At 46.2% G+C, this 24,205-nt stretch overlaps 1 protein-coding gene across 1 annotated transcript in view; it reads left to right on the plus strand.

The window, feature by feature from the left end:
* The first annotated feature begins 372 nt into the window (after positions 1-372).
* Positions 373-24,205, plus strand: part of LOC137427761 (uncharacterized) — a 142,751-nt gene continuing 118,918 nt past the window's right edge. Inside the window, exons 1-2 of the mRNA XM_078777267.1 lie at positions 373-565; positions 9,480-9,539. Of these exons, the coding sequence (XP_078633393.1) occupies positions 373-565; positions 9,480-9,539 (253 nt within the window). The remainder of the gene's footprint in view (positions 566-9,479; positions 9,540-24,205) is intronic.

Below are 24,205 nucleotides of genomic sequence, written 5' to 3' on the forward strand. Positions count from 1 at the left end.
AAAACGTAAACTGTTCACCAGGACCGAGTGCCGTTCTAGTTGTGTATGTAATAGATAGATATAAGATTATGTCATCCGTAGATCAACGTAGATCTAAAAAGAATAATATTATGAGATTCACTTAATTTTTGTCATTAGACTCATTACACAATCATGAAAATGTGAGGAGAAGAAGAGGAGCCTTGATAAGAGATCCATCCAGGTGGGCAAAGAGTAATTCTGCAAATCGATGAACAGGTGGTACCGTTAAATCATCTTACTTCCGGTGTATATCCACGTGTGTTCACGATTAGGATCTTGAGAAAGTTGGTCCATTGAGAGCTAGTTGGACCAATAGGGAGAGATCGTTGTGGTTTGTACTTCTTTCCTGTTATGGACTCCGTGTTGGGGGTCGTGAACCGAGACACCCCGAGCTGCGCCCCCGATCCGAGATCCTCGGACTCCAAGTGGAGCTCCGATGGACGGAAGAGAGGGGGTCCAGGAGGGGTGGATGAGATCTGTGGGTTCAAGATCCTGGACGTTCAGAACCTTCCTTTTGGAGGAGACCGGACACACCTGGGACCAGGTACGCGGTTCTCTCGTCCAGGTACATGTAATTATTTACTCTGGTAAAACTCCACACCAGGTGTTTCGTTCATAATGTGGATATCGGGCTATCGGATGTTTTGTCCGTTCATGGTGGATCTAAACGGGGCAGATTTGTCCCTTTAAATATGAATCGGGATTGCGAGTGTGTCACGTTGCCATGGCAAACGCGCATGAATCACGTGTTTGGGGACTCGCTGCAAACATGCTACGACCTGTAAACACACATCGGCTGTTGTGATGCCAAAAGCTTTTTAAAGTACATCCTGACCTGAAGTGTACAATACCATTAGCTTGCCCAGGTATGGGAGAAGAATGTCTTTTTGCAATATAACTCGATGGACAAGAACAGAACTCTGTAAAGAGCATAGCTCCACCAAGGTGAACAGTTCACGTTTTATATCCATTGATATGTCGGATCTGGATTTGGACCGAACCCAAAATCTAATCGATTCGTTCGTTTCACACATCAAACCTTTGCCACCAAGTTTCAGCCGATTTAGTCCATAACTTTTTGAAATATCATGCTCCATATCGTTTTTGGTCCAATCACTCAATGGTGAAGAATCACTTAAAAAATTAAATAATTCTTGTATCCGGATCCGTATTCGAATCTTCACCAACATCGAATAGACTCGTCCTTATCACACACTCAATCTGTCCACAAAGTTTCCTTCTAAATCCGTCCATAATTCTTTGAGATATCATGCTCTATATCATTTTGGTCTTATCGCTCAATGGTGAAGAATTAAAAATATCTAGTATCGGAATCCGGATTTGGATCTTCACCAATATCAAAACGATTAGTACTTTTTCGGTGGAGAGAGGTGGAGGATGAGGGGAGGGATGGTGGAGGGATGGTGGAGAACTGTAGGTTATCGAATCTAACCGAATATCTATGCACTTCCCAAGATGAAAGGCCCCCCGGCCTGTGCTCCTCGGGCACCATTCTTAATCCGACTTGTGTGTGAACACTGTTGGGTCGCACCACAGATCTCTATCAAAGTACCACCCGTCATTTGCAAATTCCACCTGTCGCTTTGCTGAACATGGCGGGATCTTCTCGTCTTCTCCTTTTTAAGTTTTGTGAAATTTTCAGAGCTGCGAGGCTCTATATACGCCATGCGCCAAGACATAACAGGAAACAAAAAAGCCTTTATCGAATAGTGGACTTACTTCAGTATATATTAGTATGTAGCGACCCATGGGTCCCCCAAAGCTCGAGACCAGCAACAGAATCTCCTGGCCCAAGCCGGTGACGTAACCGGCGGCCAAACCGCGGCGCCGAGGTTATAAACCTTTGCACCTGTCGGTCACATGACCACCAAAGCGTGCCTCGCCTGAGAGGCGGGGCTTTGGTTCTGATGTATGCTTTTTGGTTTGGATATACACAGACAGACACAGACAGACACATATGCGAACCCGATAAACGGGCTTTCAGAGTTCCCGAGATGATTATACAATAAACATCTTCTCGGACGAGTTTGTGTCTTGTCCGTCTCAAGCAGGAGCGCTGCTCCTTCAAGTATATATTTCAGTATGAAAATTCCCTCGGTATATATTAATATATTTGTATTAATATTTTATAGGTATGTATAATGAAAGCAGATCGCACAAAAGGGTGAAAAAAGAGACCGAATACGTAATTGCGGAATAGAGGACCTCTGTTGACTGTGTAGCCATGGGAGGGAAAAGCAGCTTGGCGAGCTCGGCGATCCTGCTGGTTAATAACTTTCATTGCAATCAATGAAGTTACTTTCTGCACATTATTTAATCTTCTGTTCAATCAATTTAATCGTATTAGTTTAATGCTTTGCCAAAATAAATACACTTCGTTATAAGAATCGGTAATTTCTTTAAATTATTCACACACCATATAATAGGATGGTTTGACGTCTCCATGTATATAAAATATTGACGCATATCTGGTGTTGGGTAATATCCCTGGTGTTGGGCTAGTGGCTAGGGTGCCGGCTTAGGATCCTATGGATCCTGGGTTCGAATCCCGGTCGATTGCTGAATTAACGCCAGGGGGGTTGACTCAGCCTGTCATCCTTCCGAGGTCGGCTAATTGAGTACCAGTTCACTGGTAATTCCCTGTTTGTCGTTAAAGGCGGCAAAAAGGGTTGGCGTCAGGAAGGGCATTCGGCTGTAAAACATTGCTTTTAAAAGGGGACCGAAAAACAACAACAACCACGGTTCCCGAAAAAGGCCAACCCCCGCTTTGCGGGGAAAAATGGGCTCTAAAGGTGTTTTTTTTTTTTTTTAAATCTGGTGTCACATTTAATTACTTCTATGCTCATTCTAAATGCCCGATAATGAAATAACTACGCTATATTTAACACCAACAGGGGTACCCGGCGTTGCCCTGGGCTGTTCTTATCCTGTTGGCATTTTAAAGAAATCAATTTTTTTTCCTTTTTTTTCTGTGGTGACCTTTTTTTTTTTTTTTTTTTTTTTGTATACTGAATCGAGGCTCGTGAAAGAGCTAACATTTACTTCACAAACAAATCAACCAGACAAACAAAACACACAAAAAGAGGGAGCGGAAAACAAGATGGGGAGAGAAGGGGAAGCACACAAACACAACATTTGAGAGCAGGGAGATGTGTGGAAGGGAGAGGGCTTGGGGGGAGGAGGCATGGGAAGGGGGGGGGGGGGGTGGAGGGAGAAGTATAAAACACAAGGACACCAAGGACTTCCAGGACAGAAGTTGGTATTTCAAAAAAGTGGAATTGGGGTGAAATTAGCGGGGGTAGAAAAGATCAAGGTTTTGGATGGGGGAAGATAAGAGATGGTGGTGAACAGCAGTTTTAAAGACCTGGAGGGTGGAGTGGGATTGAAGAGAGTGAGGGAGTTTGTTCCAGAGGCGGGAGAAGAGAGGAATGAAGGAGTGAAGGTGAGCAGAGAGTCTTGATTTTGGCAGTTTGACCATAAGAGGGTTGCAGGCAGATCGTGTGCGACCTGTAGGAATATTTGCGGGACAGAGCCCAGAGAGAGCTGGGGGGGCAAGGCCAGAGAGGAGTCGGTAGAAGATGGAAAGACCACCAACCTGCCTGCGGTGAGTGAGTGAGAGGCCCTTGGAGTTAGCTTCATCGCGGGAGATTCCAATGATTCTGAATGCTTTGGTATCAACAGCGTGAAGACAAGCTAGGTGCGAGGCAGGAGCACCAGCCCAGAGGGGAGAGCAGTATTCCATTGAGCTGCGGATGAAAGCCTTGTATGTGGTGAGGAGCTCAGGTGTGCCAAGGAAGGACTTTGCACGACGGAGGATGCCCAGTCGGCGACTGGCTTTGGAGGCCAGATTTGAAATGTGGTTTTCCCAGGAAAGATCATGGCAGATAGTGAGACCCAAAAGCTTGAGTGACAGAACTTCTTGGAGAGGATTATTCAGAAAGTGGATGGGAGGGTTGTCCAGTCGGTCTTTTCGGAGAGACATCGTAAGAGTGTGAGATTTGTCAGGATTGAAAGACATGTTCCACTTGTTTGCCCAGTCTGTGATTTTGTCCAGGTCTGCAGAGAGTGAGGAGGCAGCAGACTGCCGATCTGAGGGATGAAGAATGGAGCGACAGAGAGTAGAGTCATCAGCAAAGAGATATAGAGGATTTTCAAGAGAGTCAGAGAGATCATTGATGAAGACCAGAAAAAGCACAGGGCCCAGAACACTGCCTTGTGGAACTCCAGCCTGAACAGGAAGAGGAGATGAGAGAAACCCATTCAGGGCCACACGTTGACTACGACGAGAGAGGAAGTCCGCCAGCCATGCGTGGAGATTTCCATTGATACCAAAAGAGGAGAGTTTGGTGAGCAGAGCGGGGTGCCAGACCGTATCGAAGGCACGTGATATGTCAAGGGAGACTGCTCTAATTTCCTGTTTGGCATTGAGGACCTCCATCCATTGTTGAGAAAGCAGAAGCAGCATGTCCAGAGTAGAGTGTCCAGGTCAGAAACCAAATTGATGATCAGAGATCAAGCCTTTGGAGAAGAGGAAAGATTTCATATCTGAAGCAATGATGGATTCCATGACTTTGCTGATAATTGGGAGAAGGCTGATTGGTCTGTAGTTGCTGGGATCTGTTTTTGCACCTTTTTTGTGCAAAGCGGTGATGTTGGCTGATTTCCAAGCAGATGGAAGATGACCTTGAGCAAAAGAGAGGGTGAAGAGAACAGAGAGAGGGAGTGAAAGAGCGGAAGAACAGGATTTTAGGACCCGTGGGCTGATGCCGTCAGGTCCAGTTGCAGAATCCGAGTCGAGGGTTGACAGAAACTTTTCCACCTTGTCAGGAGGAAAGGACACAGAGTCCAGGAGCAGCTGGGTACGACTGGGTACGGTGGGTACAGAGACGGATGGGTTTGGGACAGAAGATTTAGAGGCAAACACAGAGTTGAGGCATTCAGGTTTTTCACGCGCGGAGTCAGCCGTGTGGCCATTTGAGGTGAGGGAGGGGATGGAGGGGGAACAAACACCAGAAACAGATTTGACCAGACGCCACCAGGATTTGGAAGAGGGAGACAGATAAGAGAGTTCGGTCCTGAGAATGGACAGATATTGTTTCCTGGCTCTCCTGAGGGTGGACGCACACTTGTTTCGGGCTTTGTGAAAGGAAATGAGATTTCCTTCCGTTGGATTTGCTTTCCAGGAGACGAAGGCAAGTTGTTTCTGGGCAACAGCCTCACCACAAGATTCCGTGTACCATGGACGGGAGGAAGGGTAAGACAACAGAAGACGAGATGGGATAAATCTGTGCATGAGAGAGAGCAGTTTGCTTTGGAAGAATTCCCAGGAAGAATTTATGTCAGAGGCAGTAGAGATGGGAGACCAGTCCAGATGATTGATGGCTGCTTGAAGACCGTGCCAGTTGGCCTGAGTGAAATGCCAGACTCGTCGACGCTGAGGAGGCTCTCTGAGAATGGTCAGAGAGATGTCCACTTTAACAAGCACATGATCAGAAGAGCCGATTGGAGCAGAAGAAGAGCAGCAGACATTTTCAGGGAAGTTAGTCATAACCAAGTCCAGAAGAGAAGATGCTCCGTTGACTGAAATCCGGGTCGGGAAATTGACAGATTGTGTCAGTCCCAGTGAGTCACAGAAGTCATTTGCTGAAGAGCCATGGCTGGTGAGAGCGGTACCCACACCCAGCCAACTGGCATGGTGACAGTTGAAATCACCACATATGAGGAAGAGAGAGTTGGGATGGGTAGATAGAAGTTGGTCCATATTCTCAGACAGCGAGATGTAGATGGAGTCATCACTGTTTGGTGGACGGTACAACACACATATGAACAAAAGGTGGGAGCGAAGGGGAATCCGTAGCCAAAGGTATTCCTGGGGGTGAGGTGGAGAGAGGGCAGTGCAGGGCGAGTGAGGAAGAGAGTTTTTTGTAAAGATAGCAACCCCACCTCCAGGACGAGGCTCAGGTCTATCATACCGGAGGAGGGAGTAACCTGGGAGAGATACCAAGGAATCAGAGACATCATGAAGGAGGAAAGTTTCTGTTAAGCAGATCACGTCTGGTTTGTCAGAAGCAACCTGTATGGAGAGATCAGACAAGTTTGAGCGAAGGCCCCGGATGTTTGAGGTCCATACTGTTAAGGAAGAGGAAGGGGGAGCATCGGATACAGAACATCGGATACAGACCTAAATACTTTCCTACACCATTTAAGGAATATGGTTGGGGATTATTTAATATCGCCTTTCACATAGCTACAAAGGCTCAGGCATGATCGAACGATTTTAAAAAATCCAACTTTCTTTTTTTCAAAATTTTCTTTTTCCTAAAACACTCCCTGGCACTCACTGATGGACCTCTGAAAGTTTGACGAAGATCAGTTTGGGCATCTCGGAAAAAAATGGTCACACAGACACAGACACAGACACAGACACAGACACAGACACAGACACAGACACACACACACAGACAGACAGAGACAGACAGACACAGACAGACAGACACAGACAGACAGACACAGACAGACAGACACAGACAGACAGACAGACACAGACAGACAGACAGACACAGACAGACAGACACAGACAGACAGACACAGACAGACAGACACACACAGACAGACACACACAGCCAGACACACACACATGGACACACATGGACACACACACACGGACAGACACACACAGAGACACACAGACACATGGACAGTCGGACACACAGACAAACATCTTTCTTGTACCATTGATTTATTATCCCCTCGGATACCTAATCATTTCATTAATTTTCTAATTTTTAATTTTTAAATTAATCCTAATTTAATTACCTAAATTAATCATTTTTCAGGAGGCATGTAGGAAAATGTTCGGAGAACGCTTGGATTCGGAAGAGGGTCAGAAAGCAGTATTCAGGATTGCAAAGCAGATAGCGAAAGAGAGGTGTGATGTGATGGGGGTGAGTTGCTTGAAGGATGAAGTGGGACAAATCGTTGTCGACCCAGATGGAATTAAAGGAAGATGGAAAAGATATATGGAAATGCTGTTGAATACAGAGAATGAATGGGATGGCAACATAGAGAGTAACCCAGTTTTAGGACCGGCAGAGAAGATAACTGAGAAGGAAGTTGAGGAAGCGATAAAAGCAATGAAGAGTGGAAAAGCGGGAGGGCCGACGGGAGTTGTGGGAGATATGTTGAAGGCAGCAGGAAGTTGGGGTGTGAAGAGAATGACAGAGATCTGTAATTTGGTGGTGAAAGAAGGCCGCATTCCAGTGGATTGGGAACTGAGTACCCTCGTCCCTCTATACAAGGGGAAAGGTGACCCTCTGGAGTGTGGCTCGTACCAAGCGATAAAGTTATTGGAGCATGGAATGAAGGTATTGGAAAGGGTGTTGGAGAGGAGGATAAGGAAGAAAGTGAAGATCGACGAAATGCAGTTTGGATTTATGCCAGGAAGAGGAACGACAGATGCGCTTTTCATTGTGAGGCAGTTGCAGGAGAAGTACATGGATAAGAGGAAGAAGTTGTTTTTTGGGTTTGTTGATCTGGAGAAAGCATTCGATAGGGTTCCACGCAAAGTATTGACATGGGCATTGAGGAAGTTAGGAGTGGAGGAATGGTTGATCAGAGTAGTGATGGCAATGTACAAAAGAGCACGCACAGCTGTAAGGACGTAGGACGGGAACAGTGGTGAGTTTGAGGTGAAGGTGGGAGTGCATCAGGGGTCGGTCAGGGGTCAGGGGTACTATTTGTAGCTGTGATGGAGGTGCTGGCTCAGACCGTAAAGGAGGGTTTACCGTGGGAGTTGTTGTATGCAGATGATCTGGTGTTGATTGCGGAAAGTATGGATGAACTGAAGGAAAAGATGAACAAGTGGAAGGAATGTATGGAGACAAAAGGTCTGAAGGTGAATATCGGAAAGACAAAGGTGATGGCAAGTGGTAAAGCATGTGGTGAGGTGGAAAGAACTGGGAAGTGGCCGTGTGCTGTGTGTAGGAAGGGTGTCGGAGTGAACTCCATTCAATGTACAATGTGTGCTGAGTGGGTTCATCAAAAATGTAGTGGTCTGAGAGGGTCATTAACCAGTGTGGCAGCTACTTTCAAATGTAAGGTGTGCACAGAGGGAGCTGCAGATGGAGGAAATGTTGAGTTGGATCTTGGAGACGGCGTGAAGCTGGAAGGTGTGAAAACATTTTGCTACCTCGGAGACATGCTGAATGGAGAAGGTGGATCAGACTCGGCAACGGTTGCTCGAGTGAGATGTGCATGGAAGACGTTTCGGGAACTGAGTGGCGTGCTGATGAGGAGGAGAGTGTCGCTGAAGCTGAAGGGAAAGGTGTATGCTGCATGTGTGAGAAGTGTTATGATTTATGGGAGCGAGACATGGGTAATGAACGTAGAGCAGCAACGAAGGCTGGAAAGGGTGGAAATGCGAATGGTTCGATGGATGTGCGGAGTATCGTTGAGAGAGAGGAAGACAAATGATGAATTGCGAAAGATGATGGGAATATTGCCTGTGATTGATGCTGTGAAGAGGAACAGGTTGAGATGGTTTGGTCATGTATTGAGGAAGGATGAAAGTGACTGGTTGAGAAGAGTGATGGAAGTTAATGTGGAAGGAAGTAGAGGACGGGGAAGACCGAGAAAGACTTGGCTAAAGATGGTGGAAGAAGAAATGCGGGCAAGGGGGTTAACAAGGAGAGATGCAGAAAATAGGGCAAAATGGAGAAGATTGTCATGGGGACCGCAAGGCTAACCCCCGCTCTAGCAGGGAACATGGCCTTAAAATGCATGTTGTTGTTGTGTTGTATACCTAATCATTTCCACAACACCGTGATCAGCTTTTCCCCTTCCATGTACCTGAAGCTGCACATGCTTTTGTGCCCTCACGGCCGAAGGCATTATATTTTCCGGCTGTCCGTGTGTGTGTCCATCCTTGCATACATGCGTGTTCCCCGCACATGCATGCGTGGGTGCATGTTTCTTCAACTCGACTCGTGCCAACATGCAGCCCTCTTTGTGTGAAAACACTGTTCACACTGTTATCGGCTCTGGCCCTGACTTGTATTGATCGTCATGCGTAGCACGTTCTGGTTACTGCGATAACTTGACGCTGAAGGGATTTTGACCAAACTTTGTCCAGGTATGTACTTTGATACAAAGATGAATCGATTACATTTTGGGTTTAAAAGGTCTGAGGTCATGTAACCTTCAAAGGAATATCTTTGTTACCGTAATAACTACTGAACTCCCAGAATGGTTTTACCATTCTTGACACAAGTTTAGGCTGTAATACAAAGATAAACCGACTTACATATTTGGTGCCAAAGACCAAACATCAAGGGTCATGTGCCCTTTTAGAATTATTGCTCTTTAATGTCCTGTGTTTATTTATGGTCTTTATTCTATTGTTCTATGTTTTGTTTAAAGCAGGTTGTGTTTCCTGGCAGAATCTTCTATTGTGGTGGTGAAGGTGGAACCTGAACCGATAAATGGTTCTTCCTCACAAGGTAAGAATCTAAAATGATATTGTTGCTGATTCGGGGGTCGGCGCTCCCCTTATCAAGGGGGGGGGGGGGGGGGTTAATCCCCTTGTCTTTTAAGCTGGCCGTCCCCCAATCCTGGAAATTATGACGTCACTTCTGGTCGGTGGTAAGTAGGGTTGTAAGCCCAATTAGTCTTATTACCTAAGTACTACCACCGGCCGTAAGCGAGGAGATAACTCCCACCCGAGCCGCAGCGGTAATGGATACGCCAAGCCGCGACTCGGGCCGTTAACCATAGACTAAACCCGATTAAAGCGGTTCCTATCATGCCACAGGTACTCGATTGAAAGAAAGGACGCAAACGATCGAATAAGAGAAAACCCAGAAAATAAGAAGAACAAAGAGTGGGTTTATTAATTATATACAAAAACCCAAAGAAGAGGAAACGAAAGGAATATACAAGAGCAAAAGGACACAGGGCAAGCTTATCTAAACAGTCTTACTTACAACCCCAGGACAAACAGACAGACTCACACGGGATGGTAGTGGTAGGAGGAGAAGGTCCAAGCAGATGGTTCCAGGCTCTGGGTCCGCGGTGAAGAATGGCATGCAGCTTTTCATGTCGTTGGCGCGCGACCGGACCTTATAGATATATCGGGGGACTAGGATGCGGCGTACGTAATATGTGTGCCAACTCTCTCTCTCTCTCTCTCAATGTTCGTATCAGAGGGTACCCTCATGCAGTTCCGTGATAGCGCTTTCTCTCGCTCCGTTCCATTACCAATCAGTCTCCTCGCGCAGTCCGCAGTCTCGCTTCGCCCTCTCCTCTCTCTCTCCTCTCTCCAATCCTCTCTCCAATCCTCTCTGTGAAAAGGCGCCGCGCTTGCGCTTATATAGTCCGCTTAGAAATCAAGCCGCGCACTCTCAAACCACGCCCACCAGTGAGCTCACCTCAGCCCTGATTGGGTTGCGAGGGCTCACCGGCTCCGCCCCTTGACGGAATATTGACGGCCACGCCTCGTTCTTGGCGCTCCGCCCCCTTCTTCTCCAAGCTTGACCGCGTGCGTAATGGCGTTTGGAGCGAACGCTGAGGCGGCTGCGGCTGGCAGAGGCGCGTAATACAATTTGGAGAGAGAGACTGGCAAAATGGACGGAATGGGGCCTATTTTATTTAATTAATGCAATGCAGATTCAACTATTGGGAACACAGCCTTATCTGAAACACATATTAAGGAAATAATTGACAGTCCTATGGTGTCCTACGTGTTGCATATGGCCTAACTATGGGTGCGACCTTATTAAATGATGGGATATTTACAAGAGTTATTATTTACAAGTATTTACAAGTGAGGGGTTCTCAAAACCGCAACAATATCATTCAAATTGAAAGCAATGATGGGAATTGTGTTGTGAGTTGTTGAGTTTGGATTACACAATGTTATCTTTTGTCCTTGTATGCTTTGCTTTTCACAATATAATATTCCCAAGGGTGTTAGGACCGCATAGTGGAAACTGAAACGAATCCTCCCCATATACGAATCCATATCGTTATGTGAATGGCCCCCACTCCACAGACGTCATAACCATTGCAGAGCAGAGACCTTGCACTGCGAATCTTCCCTGTGGATAGTTGATTGGAATTATAGTAACTAGCAACGGTACCCGCCCTACGGGCAGGGCTTCAATTGGGAGGCCCAAATGAAAAGGCAAAATATCAGAAATTGAAAGCTTTTTTTATTTTAAACAATTTATATAAACATCCGTTAAATCATATCACATGCAAATCATCAAAATCTAAACAGTATTTGTGAAATTTCAATAAAAGCCACATCACTGTTCATATTGGTAAATATTATTCCATCGTGTTTGGAAAAGTGGAAAATTTGGAAATTGGGAAATTGCAAAAAAAAATGGAAAAACAATATAGCCTATTTTACTGCAGGGGTTCCCAGGATTACCCCCCCACAATTTCGTTGCGATCGGTTCAGCCGTTTTTGCGGTACCTGGGAACAGACAAACAGACAGATATTTGGTGAATTACAGTAAGATTTGGGTGACTCATAAAGCACCCGAGCGATGAGAATGTGCCTCGTTCTTTGATTGGGATCGAAATCCGATCGATTATAAATCGAGATTTTGAGCAAATTTATCCTGATGGCACTTTCTTATCCACACCAAACTTGACACAGCAAAATGGCTGGAAAACGATTCCGCACAGACGTACAGCTTAAAATAATAAATATTCATTTAATGGATAAATGAGAGACGATGATGAGACTAACAAAAACAGTACGAATCCCATCACATAAGACAATCAGCACATAAGCAAGGGGACATTCGACAATCCTGGCTCTTCCTACCCAATTCCAACACTCTTCCTCCCCATAATGTGCTCTGTACAATGCAAAACCATCTTCACTCATTTGGCCTGATATGGTTACAGACATGGGGGAACAATATTTCAGACACTGTAACCTCTCTCACAACTATAGGTTATAACACCGTCTTTCCATGTTGCATTAAGTCAGTGAGACCTTTCCATAACCACAGGCCCTTCACTCAAGGATAAAATGACTAACCTACACGATGGTCCGACAGTGTTGAGGCCTTAATCGATAAACCTACTCTCCCCTCCCCCACCCCACCCCCCCCCCCAACCCCCTCCCCCCCTACCGCCAATAAATTCAACATTTTCCTCACAATGCAAAGCAGCATATGCTTTATAAAGTTGTCCAGCAGATGTTGAGAGTTAGAGATTTTCACCTAACTCATTTCTTATGGGCAGCAGGAAGCTGCTGCACATAAATTTGAATCATGCGGGCCCCTGTCCATCAGCATTCCTTGGAGGACCCATCAATAGATAAACCACACCATGGATGCTTTGGTCACCCTCCCACCATTATCTCATCCGTAGTTTTCACGTTTGCCATCGACAATCCTGCATTTAATTTCCTGATGTGTGGTTGATGGTAATTCACTGTCAACTCATCTTGAGGATGAAGATGATGAAGTTGAAGTGGTGGATAAAGAACATTTGGGACACAAATTTTACCAGGCGGACAACACATACTGAATTGTGGTTGGCTGATGATTCCTCCAACATGCTCGTCTGTTCACATCGACGCAGTGCAGTGACCACACAATGAATTGATCCATTCACCCGCAGGTATGCTCGTCTACAGCATGGTAAACACAAGATATTTCATCAATATCGTATTGCCATGCTGCATGGTAAGATAGAGCATGGTGGCGTTGTCGCTGCAAAATATTCCTGATTTCCTCACATGCTAGATAGCGACAGTGATTTTTATTTTTTCAGGATTAGGAGTGGCATAGGCTTGCCAAGGTTGAGCTGTATCAGTGTCGCGCTCTGCTTGCTGACTCACTTTGCTCAAATTGGCATGGCGCAGTTGTTGACGCTGTCTTGCAAAATCACATCGGTGTTGTGCTGCACATGACACACACACACACACACACACACACACACACACACACACACACACACACACACACACACACACACACACACACACACACACACACACACACACACACACACACACACACACACACACATATGTTGTTACGGATTCGGCCCTCGTTATGGTTGTTATCATTGTTGGTTCTAGATATTATGCTTATTGTGACTTAAGGGAAAGGGTTGTGGTGGTTAAAAGATTTAAAAGCGCTCCTGGTAAGATGTGGCTGGAAATCCGGATCGTGACCGGAAGAGGTGGAGCAAAGAGAGAGAGAGGCGGGAGGAGATCGAAAAGAGACGTGGTTGTTGAAGCTCTGGCCCGAGCGTTCGACGTACAGTGCGAGTGAACTTTGTGTCCTTGAAGGGAAGTTCGGGCGATAAGAAATATCGCCGGAGTGCGTGGAGCCTGTGTCCTCGGGTATTCTCATTGATGCTCAGGAGGATCCGGGCCTCAAAGCCCAGGTTGGAGTGAAAGCCGTCCGCCATCTTCGCCACGCGAGCAACCTGCAGTGACCAGGTTTTTGTCGTGTCGGCTGGGCATTATTCCCCGGTGGTTTGCCGGGGACGGCTGTGCCAGAAAGGGGCACGTGAGAATTATACGGAGGCTCGCGGATTGAACCGCAATGTGTATGTCGGAGTGCGTCTTTGTGAGGTTCCTTTCCACCGCTGTGTTGCTGGGTGCTGAGCACGTGACCTCGGGGTCGTCTCGCTCGCCTACGCCTCAATTGACCATCGGGCCTTGACTCCCCGATCGCGGGAGCGCACAGAGACATTGGGAGTTCGCCTTGGAGGGGTGCAGAGACATTGGGGGAGGTGCCGTGAGTGTGGGGTTAAGGGGCTTGACAAGGATATCATCGTAAGATTTGAAAGTAGGGGTGATTGCCCCATTGTTGTATGGCTCTTTGTGTGTGATTTATAATATATTATTGTTTGTTTATAAGCTGGTGTGGTTGCATTATTGATTTGACTGTTTCATTTGCTGGTTCCATTGAGGGTTTCATTATTTGCTGGATTTCAACCAGGGATAACACATCTTTCTGCCGGGGACCCTGAGGTCCACCGAGACCAGAGGTAAGGGGGGGACCCCGTAACTATATATATATATATATATATATATATATATATATATATATATATATATATATATATATATATATATATATATATATATATATATATATATATATATATATATATATATATATATATACATACAGTGGAACCTTGACTTACGAGTGCACCAACTTACGAGTTTTCCGAGATACGAGCCGTCGCTCGGGCGGTTTATTGCTTTGAGATGCGAGCCGAGATCTGAGTTACGAGCTTACGCCAGCCGCCACCAGGTGGGTTCCGGTCACGTGGTTATCTTGCCGTGCAAGCATATCTGCCGTATATCGCTGCTGTTTTGTTTTTGCATGTTGGTTATTTTGGAGCTTACGCCAGCCGCCACCAGGTGGGTTCCGGTCACGTGGTTATCTTGCCGTGCAAGCATATCTGCCGTATATCGCTGCTGTTTTGTTTTCGCATGTTGGTTATTTTTGAGCTTACGCCAGCCGCCACCAGGTGGGTTCCGGTCACGTGGTTATCTTGCCGTGCAAGCATATCTGCCGTATATCGCTGCTGTTTTGTTTTTGCATGTTGGTTATTTTGGAGCTTACGCCAGCCGCCACCAGGTGGGTTCCGGTCACGTGGTTATCTTGCCGTGCAAGCATATCTGCCGTATATCGCTGCTGTTTTGTTTTTGCATGTTGGTTATTTTGGAGCTTACGCCAGCCGCCACCAGGTGGGTTCCGGTCACGTGGTTATCTTGCCGTGCAAGCATATCTGCCGTATATCGCTGCTGTTTTGTTTTTGCATGTTGGTTATTTTGGAGCTTACGCCAGCCGCCACCAGGTGGGTTCCGGTCACATGGTTATCTTGCCGTGCAAGCATATCTGCCGTATATCGCTGCTGTTTTGTTTTCGCATGTTGGTTATTTTGGAAAATTTCTTAGTTTTAACCATGGATCCTAAGTAATTGAGTGCCAAGGGCAGTACTGAGAAGAAGAAGAGGATGATGTGCTTGGATATAAAACACGCAATCGTCGAAAAACATGAGCGAGGTGTGCGTGTTGTCGACTTGGTGAGGAAGATGTGAAGGCAGCTGAAGATTTTATTATAACTTTTGCCGAACTGATAGAAGCCGAACGATACATCCCCCAGCAAATCTTCAACTGTGACGAGACAGGCTCTTCTGGAAAAAGATGCCGAGGAGGACGTATATAACGGCAGAGGAGAAGAGCATGCCAGGCCACAACTTGTTCAGAGTGCCGGCGATAGCTCGCCTTCTCTTTGTGGAAGACACGGTGAGATTCTTAACATCCAACAACTAATGGGACGCAAACGGGGCGCCCAGTTTAGCGGTACACACATCGATGAATCACCCTGCCTGTGAAACACCGACATGACAGGTTATAGCTGGGTCGGGATTCAAACCCAGGCTGGACAGTTTAGAGTCAAGTGTGCGTACCTCCAGTCCAGGCCATCCTGCCAACTTGTATGCTGCATACAGGTGAAATATAAAGCGCGAGATATTTTTATATATACTGCATATTTTAAAAAAAATTGGTGTGGTTTTTGGCGGGCTGGAACGGATTAATAGCATTTCAATGCATTTTAATGGGGAAATTTGATTTGAGAAACGAGCAAATTGAGTTACGAGCTTGGTCACAGAACGAATTAAACTCGTAAGTCAAGGTTCCACTGTATATATATATATATATATATATATATATATATATATATATATATATATATATATATATATATATATATATATATATATATATATATATATATATATATATATATATATATATATATATATATATATATATATATATATATATATATATATATATATATATATATATATATATATATATATGTCGGGTGTGACTCCTTGATCGTAACAGAATTCCACCATCAGTTTGAGAATGACAAACGTTTATTAAAAACCAAGTACACAGCTGGGAGGGAGCAAGACATCTACAGCATGAAAGGACAACATGCCAAGTCAACCTTCCTAAGGACACATCGATTCGCAGTTCATTTATATAGAGGCACACTTTATCAGAGAATCTCCGCTAGAGTCTGAGAGGACAAAGAAACTGGACTAATGGTCCTCCCACCGGCATCCCCAGTGGGCCATGTTCCCCACCGTCATCCGTCCTTTCGTCTTGGAGGAGTGAAGCACGCACCGTTAGGATCCGGACCAGATGTGTTTTCAAGGCTCCGAGGTGACAAGAAATATAACTCACTGAAGGGGGATTGCATTCCTGGTCCTGATAAGGCCATAAAATGTATGAGGACGTTCTGATGAGTTCCAGGTGTTGGATGTACCTTTCAGCTCACTTTCTTATTTAAACTTAAATCCAGAGTATATTTATCATAACTCGAGCATCATTTGATTATACGAAATATAGTTAATGTTTTAACAGTCTATCAGCAAAGGTCTATGTCTGCAAATTCAAGCATCCCACGTAAGGTTCACATTTCACACACATATAATCCGCATTCCTGCCCGTGGCTCGAGACGCCGTTTGCGGGCCAAGGAGAGAGTTTTACGACAAGGCTATCTGGCCTGTAAAGAATTCACGTATACAACAAAGCCATCTGTTCTGCACAGATGAAGCGTGTATTTCTCATTTTAAACTATGGCAAAGCGAAAACCTTTTTATTAACTATGAAATAACATTTTCAAACAACATTTATAACAGAGCTCATGCAGTAACAAATCAGCTACCTGACAATTAACCTTCCTCTTGTCTCGTCGAGACAAAGTATCTCAAGAGACAACCTGCCGCATCGGGCTTTATTGAAAGACAATCGTGTAATGCGGGTATCTCCCAAGGGCATACCGTGCGCCCATAGCGCCTCGCCCGTGCATTTGGGGAACGTGTCGTGTGGTGCGTGCTTGGAACCTGAGGGCTCAGAACATGAAAGTCCATTAATGTTTCGGATCCACAACGAAGGCGTCTGGTCCAGATGAGGTTCTGCCCCGCCAGGGGGCCAGCCACCTCCCCTGCGGAACTTGCTCCCCCCACCCTTTGCAGACGCGGTCCTTGCAGATCTTCGAAGTTAATCAACGATCATGCCCATGAGATCTCTCACATGCTGCTGTTCTGGGGAATACATAATTTTGTCAGTATCTTGTGTCTCATGTTCCTGGTCAGGGTACAGAGCGTTAAAATCCGAATCATTTGAAGCAAAGAGAGGGACGTCCTTTATGTTAAAGTCTCCCATCGACGCCTGGTCGGCTTGCGGGTCTAGGATATCCATGTCGGGTCCCTCGACTGCCAGACCCAGCGTCGCAATCAGATCCATAGTTGGGTCGGAAGGGGGTGTACAGCTGTGAGCTTGTAATACATAAGAGGCGTTAGCCAGTTCACGCAAGGGGTTTACAACACAAGTATCAGTCATCACAAACATCAATACAGGCATCAGCCAGTTCCCACAAGGGATTTTCAACACAAGTATCACAGTCATCACAAAAATCAATACAATCTTCTGAAGCGCCGGTCACATCTGCCTTGTTGAAGGACCCATTCAGGTCGACGGCCTCTGTGGTCAGAACCATGGTCGTTGTCGGCGGCTTCTTCGTTTTCCATCCTGTAAAGTACTTTCTCATACAGAGGAGGACTAAATATTTCATTAGTGCCCCCCAAATTACTACCTCGATTATCACGGCCAGTGCGGTCAATAACCACTTCACTATAGTGCCTGTCCATCCCCGGAACCAGTCAGTGAGCCAGCTAAATTTATAGGAGTTCTCGCGCGCGATCCGGTCGATCGTCAGAGCGTGGCTAGTTTCCCTTAGTCTCACTATTGCGGCTGACACTCCTTCGGATGGATCAGGTATGTAAGTGCAACATTTTCCCTCTATTATTCCGCATACCCCTCCTTTCTCTGCCAGGAGCATGTCCAAAGCCACCCGATTCTGCATCACCATTGTACGCATGTGAACTACCGTGTCCAATAGTATGTCATGAGCCGTAGCGGTGTCGTTTGCCACCTTTTCTAGGGCCAAAGCCAATTTATCTATCCGGAAGCTGTTCATGGCTGTGCCCGCACCTGGGAAGAAGAAACCTAACACCTTTTCCCATAGGCTCCCGTGTAGTTTAGTGGTTCCATCTTCGTTCATGACTGACCTCTTATGTCGCCTGTCCAGGGACTTAGGCTCTAGCTTGTCCAGTATCTCAACGTCAGGAAGGACTGAACCAAGATAACATGTGCCCCCCCAATTATTTGGTAAATAGGGGTAAGCCTTGTTGCCGCATATAAACATTGTCCCATGGGGTGGGACCAGGTGGGTAGATAAGCACTGGAGTCCCTTTGTCACCCCCATTAAACCTACTAACCCCCCTAGAGAATGTTATAGCCGTTATGTTGTGGTTGTGTTTATCTTGCAGTACTATTCGTAGTGTAATCCCAGCGCTCCCTTTTCCCAGCTTCCCGGGGAGAGTGTAGGCGCATTCTGATTCTCCCATAAGCAAGTGGCCGGAACCCTGGAGGCAGACCATCCCTTTCTGTGGTTTGACCCAGACGGGGGCAGGCCTCTCGGCCACATGGGCAATCATTGAAGGGCGATAATTAAATTGTCGATTGCAACTCTTGCCGTTGCCAACCCCTTCTCTTTCCAGCGTGGTGACTAAACATGGGGAATCGATAGGTTGTGAGCAAAGGTCATTGAGGGACAGAGGTAGCACTATCATGTGTATTCCTGTGGTGCCTGCTTGGGGGAAGTGTATGCACGACCAGCAGTGTGTCCTATTTTGAATTGTCGCCACCTCTCTTGCCACTTTCCAATATGTGTTTTCACCCTTCTTTGGGGCCTTGTCCTGGGGGTGCGGCGTGAGTATGTATTCAATGCATGGTGGTCGGGGAGTCAATAATTGTATGGTCATAACTTCACATTTCAATATCAGGGTGGTATTTCTTTCTAGTAAAGCGTCCGTGGTTAAAGTGTTCAGACCCTTTCCCCATTCGAATCCTGCTCTGGCGGAACTTGCTGTTGGTCCAAACTTTCCTCCCCGTTTTACTTGCCTCCGACGAGAGAGGGCAACTTGTGTTGACTTCGTTCCGTTTGGATTTGTCCTTTCCGCCCTCCACATTATATATATCCACGGGGGGTCCTTTGGTGGTATTAGACAACATGGTACGTTTATCTTCTGTCCCCAAGTAACGCTTTGATAATGGACGTGAGACTTCGAGGTTAGGTTTTCATATAATTCTTCAACATATGCCACCATGTCCGCCCACTTGAGGGGTGGGGTGGTGGGCGCTGTGCTGGCGAGGTGGTATAATCCTAGCAGTGCAAGTGTAATTCTGTGCAGCTCCTGCCCCATCCTGTGTGACGGTGGGTGTGGGTAGGGCCAACTTACAATGTGTGGTGTGGATCCAGGAGGTCTTGCCCTCGCAAAAGACAGCGGTTGGTATAGTCGGCAATACCTGGAATGGTCCCGTCCACCTTTTCCAGGGCGTTCTTGCGGGTGAAGTGCTCCACGAACACCTGGTCTTTTTCCTCTGGTGGAACACCTGGTCACCAATTTCCTAATCCACTTTTTCCAAGTGGATCCAATTTTATCCAATATTCGATTTTAAATTCAATCCAATTTTCTCTAATCCTTCTCGCAGCATCCCATTTGCCTGTTTCCTACATCAATAATAAATAAAAATAAAAAATAAACGAAAATTATTTCAGCTAGAGTTTCAACTAGAATTACCACAACCAAACCACCATAAACCTCCATTAACCTCCCCCTAATATTTATTTATTTTCGCGAATAAACAAATAATAAAAATAACCTGGTCTATTTATTGGAAATAAAATAGTTCTCATATGTCTTACTGTCTTGGTCAATTTTCCCCACCCACTGTGATTCGCTTAAAATAGATTCTCACTGTTGTTATGTCTGACATTCGTCTCATGAAAACCCATCCAAGAGTCCGGTGTAACAGACAGACAAACACATAGACACGCTGAAGACCCCAGGGTACCCATCAAACTAGCTTGTCCCCAGATCCACAAAACAAAACATGTAACTTACTCAATTTTTTCTTTTCAATTGTCATCCCAATTGTCATTCCCTGTGCAAATTAGAACACTCCGGACTATGTCAACAACTGAACTTCCAAGACAACAACGATAACACACACCACCTGTCATTCACAGTAGACAACTGCATCTCCTTCCTCTCATTCATCCAAAGCAAAATTGATGACATTTTCAACAGCTCAATCACCACAACCCGCTCTATCCTGACAAACTGCATCACTGAAATAAAATCCTGGCTTCAGATCAACAACAACCAACAACGACCTCAACCACCCATAACTCTGCCCTCAACATTGATGGTTTCCCAGTATCCACCTTCCCTCCCATCCGGAATCTTGGCATCATCATTGACCAAACCCTCTCCTTTGACAAATACACTAAACAGATCATAAAGACAGCCTTCTTTCACCTTAAAAACATCGCCCATCTCCATCCATCCCTCTCCTCCACGGCTGCAGAAACCCTCATCCATGCTTTCATCACCTCCTTCCCACACACTGCATCATTTAAGCTGACTACTCCCTTCTGAGACTTGCGCTTCCCAGTCGCCTCTTATACTATTGCGCTCCCCCGTCATTATAATCCACCAATCTGTTACGTCCCCTACTACAGGTAACTCTTCCTCAGCGAGCTTACACTGCCATATTTACCTCCATGGAACAGTTGGTGGTCCTCCCAAAGGTGCATTCCGATGTTTAATACAAGACACCTGAGCACTCAATTAGCCCTCCATCGTACCACAGACTTACAGACAGACAGACAGACAAATAACAGAGGCGTGTCACCAGCCTCAGCACAGGACATCACCTCTCCAGACAGGCACAATATAATCCACAGTATCGAAATGCCAACTTCTATCTGGAGCCTCGCAAAGCCAAAAGTCGGGCATGTTCACTGCATTTCACGCAATTGCAACCTCCAACCGCACGGGGTGTTCCACCCTGCTCCATGCTCCATGCATGCTCCAAGCTCCACCAAGCAACCCGATCTCTACTTGGTGCGCCCCCCATAATCAGCAAGTTATAATAACCACAATACACCTGGGCACCCACCTCTTGATACCACAACTTAATCCATGTTACTTGCATCTCTTTGCATCCTCCCAAATGTCCTCCATTTAACATGACTATCCCCAGAGCTCAATCAAACACGTCACTGTACTCGGCCCGGTTAAATTAAATTCAAAGCATACTGTACCTGACGCTTCCGGTCGGCACCGGAAATCTGTTTATTTCTTGAGTCCCCTGAATCACCTATTGAGACGTCAACGACAACTACAACAACAAAAAACAGAACTCGATATTCTCTGTTCACTAATTACGTACATGATTTCAGTTTTAACCAACAATATATGTCCTTTCTTTCCAGATTTAAGTTCTATATCCTGCCGTTAAAGCAACACCCAGTAGATTGGCTCAGCCTGTCGTTCTTCCAAGGTTAGTGAATTACCTCTGACCTCTTTCCCTTGCATATCTCGAACAAAGGTCAAATAAACTTCAAAAGGTCAAACTTCAAATTGGGGTAACCAGCGCTTTCATCCCACAAATAATACAAGTCCGGCGACATCCCGCCCCTGCAAGAACTCCACATCCGGACAGATAAATGACCATTATTGAGGCTCCACATTGCAAAATGCTAACACCCTACGAATCAAACAACCGTCAACAATCCGCCCAGGAACTTCCGTGGGAGGCGTGCTCTACCATGCAGCACCCTCACTACCTGGTGCACACCTTTCGCACGTCCCTCCAACTGATATCAACACCAAATATTGTTAAACCCTATAGCCGTGTACCATTCGATGTTCCTTATTCACACATCCAGGTCTCCATGCCCTTTGTCATTGCACTTTCTCTTGCACCTGGAACAATATCCTGGAACACTCCTGCACCTGGAACACCTGGAACAATATCTTGCACCAAATACACTCATTCCCCTCTCAGGCTTCGTTACACACCTGACCACAGCACACCTTTGCACACGCTCGTCGTTCGCACACTTCATCAACACACCTCCTCGCGCCCACTCCCCCTGCACTCTCCTGCACGCCCACACAACTGCAGCCCCCAGTGCCCACCCAGAGTGCCCAATCCACGACCCACAATCTTCTCAGGGCACACACCTCCTCCTTGAAATCCATGCCTCAGAAATATAACTCTGCAGCCAGACACAGCAATGAAACCACAACCTCCGCTCTCCCTCCAGATCAAAGGTGTGTATTTCGCATCTCTGGCCGCATTTCACACCATGACATAATATCACACCAGCAAAACTGTAATCTTTCTCATTACACGACCCATTGACTCCCAAGGTCACATCGGCCTCAGGGATATACTCATACAATCCACAAGTCATCAATACACAATATAATCGTTAATCGCATAATTCCTGCAGGCAATTCAAGAAACCCTTTGCCAACCATTCACGGACCTCCCACCGTGCGGGGCACATCCTTTTTGAGTAGGCAGGTTATCACCTGCACTCTGAGCAAACTCCGTATTCTAAATTCAACTTCTGAATTCAGTTGAATTGACTGAATTCTTCAATCTGTCATTGAATGAACTCTTCAATTCAAGTCAAACACACATTTCAATTCAAATTCTGGATTTAATTCAACAAATTCCAAATTTCTGCCCGACTGCCGCTCGAAAGGCAAAGGCAGCCCATCTTGTAACCATCTCCAAGAAACCGCTTCATATCAACGTTCCTCCGAGTGCTCTCCTGACCCGATTTATATCAAATCGCTCCCAAACACTCCCAAACAAATGAAAATCCGGACTCAGTTAAGGACCTCACCTGGTCCCTCGGAGACGCTAAAATCGACATTCCCGGCCTGGATTTCCCGCACGTCAAGCAGACCACTTACAAAGCTTCACACCGAAACCCTCTGCTTTGCATATGTCATACAGACAAATACATTGGCCAGATACACACGTCAATTAATATCCCAATATACATTAATTCCTCATTCGTATACCAGTGAGTCTCCCAGACGTCGCGCGAACACCAGATCGACTCAAATCATGCCCCTCCTCCAGCCACTCCCATGTGCAATCTTTGTTCATTCATATTATGTCTCTCATTCAAGGAAAAAGGATTTTTGGGACGGGTTGGACGGGGTGGGTTGAGGTGGAAAGGGTATGGCAGGGCGGGGGGTGTTGGGGTGTTGCCTAGAGCCCCGGGACTGAGCTCAGGTCTTGGGGGGGTGGGGGGTCTTGGTCCGGATCTTGGACCAGAGGCATCAGCCGCTTATTTGCTTGCTTAACTACCTCCCTGATTGTTTATCCTGAACTTTGTCTGCTTGCTTCCTTTGGCTCTGAAGCTTCAAATTCCTACAATGCAGCTCCTGCTTCAATTTTCAATATTTCAAAACCCACTTCCGTTCTTTCTACCTGGATTTCTGCTGCTTATTTCCTCTGTCCCTAAAGTTTCAGCTCCTTTCCTGCCCTCCTGTCTAGAACTTTGTCTAGAGCTTCCTGGCTTGACCTAGTAGTCGTCACTACCCTCTTGTCCAGCTTGTCTGGTACCTGTGCGTTTCCCTATTCCTGGCCATGTTCCTTTGGCCCTCTACGTTAGCCACAGCCCTTCTTTCCCTGGCATGCAATGGCATACCCCATCTTGTCTCTGGGCTGATCCTTCCTGGAAAGTTCTCGGTCACCGGTGCAGCCTATGGCTGTCCGACCTCACTTGTCCCCCTCTCCTTGCTAACTGTAACGTTATCCTTAGCGTTACCCTCTGATACATCTACTCTTAACGTTATCCTGGTGGATTAACAAAGGCTTGTCATTCTGAGGCTTAAAATAGCCTTTACTTACAATTTTCGTTCGGAGAGCAGGCAGGGCAGATGGCAAGGGAGCGGACTGAGCCCGCTCAAGGGAGGGAGGTTCAAATTTGGAAAATCAGCCCTTTGATACAAGACAATGCTCACCTTAAAACAAATCAGCGTGCCGGCGCCGGCCTCAGGCAGCCTCCCTCCTGTTGTTCGGGGTCCGCTCCTCTCGTCCTCCTCTGCTGCAATCCGAGTCACGGCACCATAAAATGTCGGGTGTGACTCCTTGATCGTAACAGAATTCCACCATCAGTTTGAGAATGACAAACGTTTATTAAAAACCAAGTA

The sequence above is a fragment of the Myxine glutinosa genome, chromosome 5 (genome assembly GCF_964187855.1).
Source record: "Myxine glutinosa chromosome 5, kmMyxGlut1.1, whole genome shotgun sequence".
NCBI classification, from domain to species: domain Eukaryota; kingdom Metazoa; phylum Chordata; class Myxini; order Myxiniformes; family Myxinidae; genus Myxine; species Myxine glutinosa.